Source organism: Melitaea cinxia, chromosome 20 (genome assembly GCF_905220565.1).
Source record: "Melitaea cinxia chromosome 20, ilMelCinx1.1, whole genome shotgun sequence".
NCBI lineage: Eukaryota > Metazoa > Arthropoda > Insecta > Lepidoptera > Nymphalidae > Melitaea > Melitaea cinxia.
In genome coordinates this window covers 7,357,882-7,367,660 of record NC_059413.1, presented here as the reverse complement: position 1 = coordinate 7,367,660, position 9,779 = coordinate 7,357,882, and the positions used below count along the sequence as shown (strand labels likewise).

The 9,779-nt window shown below is 36.9% G+C and overlaps 1 protein-coding gene across 1 annotated transcript; it reads right to left on the bottom strand.

Moving 5' to 3' along the window:
• Positions 1 to 249: 249 nt before the first annotated feature.
• Positions 250 to 9,564, bottom strand: LOC123663699. The gene is made up of 7 exons (XM_045598365.1): positions 9,070 to 9,564; positions 8,816 to 8,918; positions 5,852 to 5,964; positions 4,098 to 4,826; positions 3,024 to 3,290; positions 2,463 to 2,726; positions 250 to 462 (listed from the first exon to the last, which is right to left on the bottom strand). The coding sequence occupies exons 1-7, from the start codon at positions 9,562 to 9,564 to the stop codon at positions 250 to 252; spliced, it is 2,184 nt and encodes a 727-aa protein (XP_045454321.1).
• Positions 9,565 to 9,779: the final 215 nt, after the last annotated feature.

Genomic DNA, 9,779 nt, shown 5'->3' with positions numbered 1-9,779 from the left:
AATGTGGTTTAGTCCGTAAAACTGGTAGTCGGTTTTCAATTAAGAATGACTGTTAGGATGTGGTTTCGTTAAGTAATCGCGAACCATTGACAAAATGTACGAATTGAGAACAGTACGAATAAGTAGGGCTTTGATTAGTCCCGATAAAACCCAAACAGGCTTAAGAGGTTTCGGGCCGGCGCGGCAGCGACATTACTAGTTACAGACGTCGTCTTCGTGAGCGAGCGGCGCGCCGCTCGCGATTCGTCGCTAGGAGCGATGTCGGTCCGTGCGGCGCAAGCGTAGTTCTAGGGTTGCCTGCGCAGCGAGTGCTGATGCGAGGGACAGAGCGAGTACCGCGAGTTGTGTCCGCACGCAGAGGAGAGATCGCGCGGCGCACGCCAGTGCCAGCCCTGCGTGCCGCGCACAAAGCGTGGCTGACCAAGGCCCGCGCCAGCCACCCCCTCCCACGCACACACCCGCCTGCACACATCGGGCCTTATATGTAACTTAAAGTTGATGTATGTTACGTTGGAAAAGCTCAATAATATGGTTTAAAAACGAAGTTAGTCACGGTATCCGGAGGATTGCAGCACCGTCGGGCTATTTGTTTTTTTTTTTTATTTATTTAATTGGCTAACCAACGGTTATTTACAAATTGAACACATAAAAATCTCACATTAAAAAAACTATTGGTAAGCCTACACAAATCACGGTTGCACCATATATGTAATACATTTAATAATTAATTATTTTGTAATTAAATCTTGAAAAATTAAGAAAAAAAAATCCATATGTCATTATAATTCTATTACAGCTTTACAATTGAAGGACATTAGTGCACATAAAAATTGATAAATTCATAACAACAATAACATCGTGCACTTTGGGATGAACTATCTACCACCCTACCACTTTGGGATTTAAAGAACTCGTTTCGCGTGGTTAAATAAACTTTATTTAGGTCGTCTTGTAGGAGTTTTGTATTATGCACAGACTCAACTCTTCAAACAATTTTTAGGTCGTCAGCATATAAAAAATATTTAGAAACGGAAACAGTTCTGAAGGTTATTTATTGATAAATAGATTGAACAATGTGAGCCAAATGTGAGCCTTGTGGGACGCCAGAGGTTATGCAATATTTTTCGGATTTAAAGCCATTAACAAAGACGAGAAGGTCCGTACGCCGTAGATCTCATTGCAACAATTCTATGTTGGTAATTACTAAGATAAATAAGGTGGTTTTGTATATGTGGACATAATATAGACTCGATGATTTTTGTGACTACAGATGGCCCTGTAGTCACTGATAGTGTCTCTTTTATCGGGCTTGTAGACTGGAACCACTTTCGCTATTTTGCATTGGGCTGGAAAAATACCTGTAGCTAAGGATTTATTATAGAAAATTAGCAGTTACAAAACTAGAGCTAAAGAAAACGCCGAAACAAAAATGGTGGTATACCATTTGGTCCTGCCCCTTTAGCATTTAAAGCTGTCATTTTTATCAATAAGTAATCTTGAGCTGTCACTGGACTTGTTAGACACTGACCATTGTCAAACAACGATAGCCAGATCTGAATGTTTCTCATTTCAAGTGCCATCGTCTATGGTGCATGTAGATGAAAAGTAGTTTGCAAAAAGTTCATAAATAGTTGGACCATTAGATGTTATGGTCGTCTATCCATAAGTCATAGCAATGGGTATAAGCTCGATCCAACATGGTTATCTTTAACATATTATACCAAAGTAATTTAGGACTATCTATATATTTAAAAATGAGTGTTTGTCTATATGTCCTTTATAGAATCGTAAACTATGCATTTGATCATATCATGATCTCCAGCAGTTTTTTGCATGAGTCCATAAAGGTTGGTACGACAAAAAAAAAAAAAGAAAAAAAAAGCGACGCGCGCAGGTTACAGCTGATCTTTTATATTTGCCTCTCAATATTTGATATACTTAACCATTCTATAACTCATTGTTTAGATTTTGTGTTTTTGCAAGTCTCAATTCTATCTCATGCAGGGGGTTCTTGTATTTCGTATATCTAAGTTTATTTTAAATTATAATCAATCTTTTCTTTTCTTTTCATAATTTAACTATACTTTAGTTAAACCAAGGTGGAAATTTCTATTTGATGTTTTACTCTTAGGTATGTAATCATTTATTACTCTATACAACACGTCATATAATATCACTAACGTCTCGTTTACATTCTCCCCCATAACAAGTTGATGCCAGTTATGTTTATTTAATGTTTCTTTTATTTTATTATTGTTACTTTATATTATTATTTACTTTGAGATTTGATTTCACAATTAAATAAAATAAATTAGGAAACGGCGGCCTTACAGTTGCACTGCCTGATTTATCTATGGACGTGCAAGAAAGAAGTTATAAGCGAAACAATTGGAAGCGGTGAGTGAAGTTTGTCTCTACATTAAAAACCTCAGTGGTTGATAGTAATTACCAAAACAAAGTACCTGTAAAACATCCCACAGCGCCGCGCAAGCGCCCCACGCCGCCGCTGCTACGGCGGGGAGGGCGAGGTCGCTTCGCTCCGCGCGCCAACGCAGCAGCGCCAGCAGCAGCGAGGCGTGCGCCGCGGCGCCGCCCGCCGCCAGCGCGCCCCGCCGCCCGCGCGCCGCCGCCATGCTCAGCGTGCCCGCGGCGAGCCCCTGCAGCGCGCCCGCGCCGCACAGCGCGCGCCACGCGCCCGTCCAGCCCCCCACGCAAACGCCGTACCACTACCGATTATAAACGATGATAAATGTCTTTGACGTACACGCATGTGTTTGAATAAAAATAAATCTTAACATTCTGACTCGAGAACTTAGCGTAAATTAATATGTTCAACTAATAAATGTGTTAAATATTATTTACGGATACACGGTTATAAGATTGATGCATAATAAATAGAATCGCGCTACGAGATAAGTAGAAGTATCTGTATGTATATACTTCAAATCTTAGGATTACAGACAAGATCTGCGCTGTTTGAAGTTACTATTACATATTTTCGGCTTTTTGCACGTAATAATTACCTTGATGTAAGACGTATAAATGAATCCTTGCTGAAGACCAATGAATAGTCCCATGGGGGCGCCTAATAGTGCTCTGGGGTCCTTCACGACAGAGCGCGTATCAGGTGGGGGAGCGGGGGTGGATGCGGCGCCGTAAAAACCAAGGCAAGCCGCGGCTAAAACAAGCGTCGCCCATAGAGCGACGAGGAACCTCCGACCGTCGGCACTCAGAGACGAACCCAGCAGGAACTGGACGCCGGGACATCCTGCCGATCCACACGTCCTTTCCTGGAAGATTCAAATTGAAATTGATAAAATATATATCATTAAACAATAACTTTTTACACGAGTTCAGTACATAAAAGTATGTAAGTACATAAAAGAAAGTTAATATAAAACACATTAAGGGTAAAACTTAAGAACAAAAAAGAAGAACAAACCTTATCAACGTTTGTGAGGAGTGTGGGAATCGTATACAACAATATTACTGTAAGCCCTAATTTGTATACATTTCTACATATTTACTAAAAGTTTTCATTCTCATATTAGGGTCTTGCTTGTCTGTACAGATAGAACTGAAGAATTTCCAACCTAAAAAACTATATGAAATATATCTAAAAAATTATATGTATCTACTCTCTGTAGGTAAGCAGTACATAGTGCAAAAACTTTGACACGATTGACACGATAAAAACGTTGTTATTTATATGTTTATAAATATTTCTTTCTCATTTTATTTTCTGTTCTGTTATCATTGAAATTTGGAAGAGCGAAGTCTCCTAACACAGGCATAATGTGCTCAAAGGAGGCTTTATGTACCTACTTCTGTTTGTACTACTTTGTATGGCAATAAATAAACTACTTTTTTTTCTTCTATTTGATTGAATTCTCAAAACAAAACATAATACCAAAAACAGAGTTTTTAATAAAAAAAGTCTATAATTAACGTGTTATTTCATGTACTTAATACGTAGTAGTAGGTAGGACGGTGTGACGCGAATCGAGTGCGCCCGGAATCTAAAATATATAATATATAATTTAATATTGTGATAAAGTGGACACGTTTTTACAAAAATGTAATGACTAAACGGATACCTCATAATCGTCATCCAATGAGTATTCCTCGGACCATTTCGTGATGGAGGAGTTATCATCTGAAGTCAACGTAAGCTGTGGTGGTGAGAGGTTGTCCGGCCAAATCATTAGTGCACCTCCGAGTAAGAGCGATCCAAACACGAGACCTAAGTCTTGCGCTGCCCGAAGAGCTCTTAATGCCCTCCGTAAAGCCACCTTTCTTCTACACTCATCGCCAGCCGCCTGAGATAACGTGGACGCCGATACAAATAGCGCCAACGACATCGGGGACAGTGTTATGCCACATATCGCATACAATGGTAAAAGAATCGAAAGTGGTGTAGCTATTGTATGCGCCGTCAAAAGGATGCAGACCAGGACGTGCGCTGTCGTTATCGCAATCCTCGTTCCCAATTTCTGTAATATGATTGGAGAAAATGGTGCAACTACTGCTGCTGTAGCGTGCATGATCGCGAGCGGCATGGCACCAGCCTCCGCACCCGCGAAGGCTGTAAAAGGTAGGAGGGCAGTCGAACAGAGCCCACTGGCTACACATAGCAGAGTAAAACGAGTTACGAGAGGCTTCGGTATTTTCGGAGGTTGTCTGGTGATGAGGCGACGAACTGAGGCCGCACCGACTGAAGATGCGGCCGAATCTCTTCGCCGATTAGCCACAACAGCAGGAACTTTTATTGGTGCTTTCGATTTTCTCCACGGCCATTCCTTTTTGTATATTGTATTTACGGGTATCTGAAAAATTTATACACATTGTTATTTTAATAGTTAAAACAGTCTTAAATATTTATATTACTATTATAAATATGTTAAATTATTTCATCACTTTAGCCTATCGCAGTCCCCTGCCGGATATAGGCATCCACAAGTTTACGTCAAAATGGAGTTAACTCATGTGTGTTGCCCATAGTCATCACGCTGGGTAGGCGAGTTGCTGACCGCAGGGCTGGCTTTGTCGCACCGAAGACGCTGCCCGTCTTCGGCCTGTGTATTTCAAAGCGAGCAGTTGGATGGTTATTGGAATTGGTTTGGAATTAAAAATAAACAGTATTCATAATGATACTGTTATAATTAACTATTGATCGGCTTTAGTGCTTATATGCAAGTCTACTCATGACAACATTCAGTGGTGTGTCACATAATTGTGTTTGTAGACAAACGAAAAAAAAAAAACCGACTTCAATTACATCGACAAGAAAAAACAACGTAGATCGACGAAAAAATAGTCAAGTAACTACGCGTTATCAAAGATTACTCAAAAAGTAGTAATCAGATCTCGATAAAATTTGTATGTGACCACATGATAAACATCACCTTTCGATTAAATTAAAAATTATCAAAATCGGTACACCCAGTAAAAAGTTATTGCGGATTTTTGAGAGTTTCCCTCGATTTCTCTGGGATTCCATCATCAGATCCTGGTTTCCTTATCATGGTACCAAACTAGGGATATCCCCTTTCCAACAAAAAAAGAATTATCAAAATCGGTACATGCAGTAGAAAGTTACGCGATATAATACAACGTAGGTCGACGAAAAAAGCGTCAACTAAAAACGCATTATTAGATATAACTCAAAAAGTAGTTGTTAGATCTTAAATAAATTTAAATGGGACCAATTAACACACACCACCTTTCGATTAAAAAAAAATTGTCTAAATCGGTCGACCCGGTCAAAAGTTCTGATGTAACATACATTAAAAAAAATACAGTCGAATTGAGAACCTCCTCCTTTTTTGGAAGTCGGTTAAAAATATAATACCTGAGTGATAATTGTGCGGTGCCGGTGCGGATCGGACACGGTCCGCGCCGCAGTCCGGATGCTGTGCGGCCGCGATCGCTCCGTCAGATCCGGTAGGCTGCCCATACGACCATCTGTCGCTTATCAACATCAGCTCATTTATTGTTCTAGAATATACTGCAATAGATAAAGATTATATTTACTAAACGTACGAGTATAATTTATGCAAATCTATACAAATTTTGACGGAGAAATACATTATTATTAAGCAAGATTTCATTAATTAAAGATTCTTATACTGATATTGGCCGTTATTCTTAAAGTAAAAAATAAAACAGTGATTATTATTCTGTATAAACTCATATACTCGTACAAACACAGTGAGAAAATGCTGGACGTGAGATGTGAACCCACGACAAAAAGGAATCTAATAATCCCAGTATCTTCCCCCCTTCGTGCAGCCTTGCAGGGCCCCTGCACGTGTAAATGTAAAAATTCCGAGTGCACGCCATCTAGACGTTTCGCTCACAAGCACTTACTGTAATTATTAGCATCTAACGCTTCATGACTATGCTTCGGACATCAATTTTCATATCTTGACAATAAATGAATAGACACTGTTATCTAGGTATGTAACTGTTGAAATATGAAATAGATATGTATGTGTTGTATGTCATGAATGTGTATTAATAAATTTACTACATTTTACGTAAAATAAACGCTCGTAATGTATTTACCGTAATGTAATGCTCGTAATGTAATCACCAAATAAAAAAAAATAATAATAAAGAATTAAATTGTTCGCAAACTAGTGATGAAAAAAGAGCTCTTAAATATTTTTGAATAATTAATAATCCAAGCAGTTTGACACTAGATGGCACAAATGTTAATTTAAATATTAAATTTGACACTAGATGGCGTAAATGTTAATTTAAATGTTACATTTTATTAATTTTGCTTTTTATTGAAGAAACAATTACATAAATTATTAATACAATATTATATACAATATTATAATTACAAGCACAAATGCCCAGAACAAGACACACAAATATCGCCAATACTAAAGTCTGTCGTGAGCGGTATCGAACCCACGACCGCCAGCGCAACAGCCAGTGCTATGACCGCTGCGCTAACGCGTCATTTAAGTACAGACAGACATATATAATCACAGTACTTACAGACTACCTACTTGTTATCTATTATTACGTTGGAAGTATATTATATTATACTTTTCTTTCTATCTGTGCCGAAGCATATATTCGCTGCACTTGTTTTTCATAAGGCTTAAAATTGCGTCTCTGTATATTTATGATAACATTATCGATATTCCCCAAAAAAAAATTTCGATTGATTTAATATAAATGGCACTATAAACGCCATTAAGACCAGTTTCTGACGGAGAAAAGTAGGTACCTATACAACTTTCTAGGTTATAGGTAGTAGATATTCGTCTTTGCAATTACCAGAATATAAATTTAAAGTTTGTATTAAAAATAAGTTAAAAGCTGAAGCATATTATTAGCTTCAGGATTATATTAATGATAAAGATGTATAATTTTAGTCTCACTGTGGAGTGCGGAGCTCTTTGCCGATTCTTTTATGTAGAACTAGCCGACCCGTGCCCACTTCGTTGGGTGTTAATTATTATTATATTAACCAAATAACATACTTTTAAGAACTTTTATAGCACTTAAATAAATAATATGCTGCTCCAACGCCATCTATCAAAAATCGAGAAAACGTTGTCTATAGACTAAAATAAGACTAAATTAATAACGTCGAAATACTAATAAATTGTTTTCTATTAGCGATAGATGGCGCTAGTTTATTTACCATTTTGATATTATATTTTAATCTTTTCTTATTTACTGAGTTTTTTGTTAAATTACAATAAAATATAGTCCATGTCACTCCTGAACAGTGTAGCTTTCTGTTAGTGAAAGAATTTTCATGATCGGATCAGTATTTGCAAAGATTAGCCCGTACATACAAACAAAGTTATAATCTTTACCTCTTTATAATATTAGTATAGATCTACATCCCGAATCAGTGGTATTTTCAATTTGAAGTAAAATTAAGCAATTAAAATGAATACAATAATAATTTGTAAAATGATGATTCAAAAGTGCTTTTGAACTCAACTTGAATAAAAAAAATGTTTTAATTTGATTTTGACTTAACTAGGTACCGACATATACGCTGAGATAAAACCCCTAACGTAGGTACATTTCTCAGAAATTATAACATAAACAGCCGCTTGAAAAGAATAGCCACTTTGTCAATTAATTATGATAACATCCGCATTTATATTTTATACAAACGCGCCTCAAACAAAGATACAAACACAATACTGAAGGTTACTTAACAGTACCTAGTCAAACTTTGCCCTTGGATATAAGGGTTTTTATATATATAAAACTATTTATAGGTACTTAAAATTAAGAACTAAATGAAAGATGAGAAATGTGTTGCCGGTTTGGAGGCTGCTATATTTCTGATTCTCACACAGTATATTATTACATTCATGTTTCTTAAAAACAAGTCCAGGAATTAATTAATCTCTATGTTTAGTCTTCGTTCTTAACCCTTTCACGCACATAACGTTTAGAGATATGAAACGAAAATGTCTACTAGTCATAACGATTTATTAGGAGCTAATTAAACATAAAATAATGAAAAAAATAGTAGTTTATAATTTTTCATGTGTTTTTCAGGCTGGGACATATGTGTCCCAGTGTGCGTCAACGGTTGCAAAATGTACCAATTTCACGCACGTTTTTCATATCGTTATTTCGCAAAAAAAATCACTAATACAGTATAAATTAACGTTTTTATTATATCAACTGACAATTATAATCTAAAACAAAAAAATGTGGTATTCTGCAAAACAATTTCTTTCAGAAGTAAAAGATAAATGTACATTACACGTTGAACATGTATTGTTTGTTCGATTCTCAATATGAGATTTGGCACATTGGATACATCTCTTCCTTATATTTGCCTTCACCATAAAGTGAGAAGGCGTTTCCAGTTTTGGGGTATGACTTATCGACTTATTTGTGGTTACTGAAGATGGAAAACTTCTCTAACGAGACGAAAAATCAGCAATTAGGGAACATGGCATTATGTTTGCAATATAAGGAACTCCCATATCAGGCTCTGTGGACCAATAAGAGCGAAAAGAAGGTAAAATATGATATCCCATTACGTAGATATATATGTATTCCGAGATAAACCTTGGCCTCAGCACTAGAGAGAATAAAAGACCTTCCATTTTGCAATGCGTATTGTTCCGATTCAGGTACAATAATGTCGTCAATTAATTGATCGAAATTCGTAACTGCATTGAAAATATTTATAGGAAAGAAATTTGAACTAGTAAGACTATCCAAAATATTAACTTCGCCATATTTGTAGCCTTCTTGATCATGAAATTGATGCGGTATGTAGGAGTTTTTTCTCCAGTTGAAGGAGGGTACAGTTTCTGTGCTTGTTTGTGGAATTTCTTGTTGCAATCGCTTCTCTTCATTCTGTATATTTTCGCTAACACTCGGAGGAATGCTAGGTTCAATCTCAACGCTGGAAAGACCTTCATCAATGTCTTGCGCCAGAAATTGTTGATCTTCTTCGTCCAAAAGAAGTCCATCCTCGTCGCCATTATTATCAGCTACTAAATATTCCAAAATCTCACTTTCCGTTAACGTAAACTCCCTAGTCCTTCTCGTAGACATGTTTTCGAACTTCTGAATCAAAATTTGCATTGACTTACAATAATTATGACTTAAATATAGTAAATTTAGAGGGTGGTCAAACATATGACAAAAGACTCCGTTGACGCACACTGGGACACCCGTGTCCCTTTTCCATTTTTCGTAAAAAAACTATATTTAGGAATGAAAACATTAGAAAAACAGATGAAACTTGCAAAATACTAACCAATGAATAG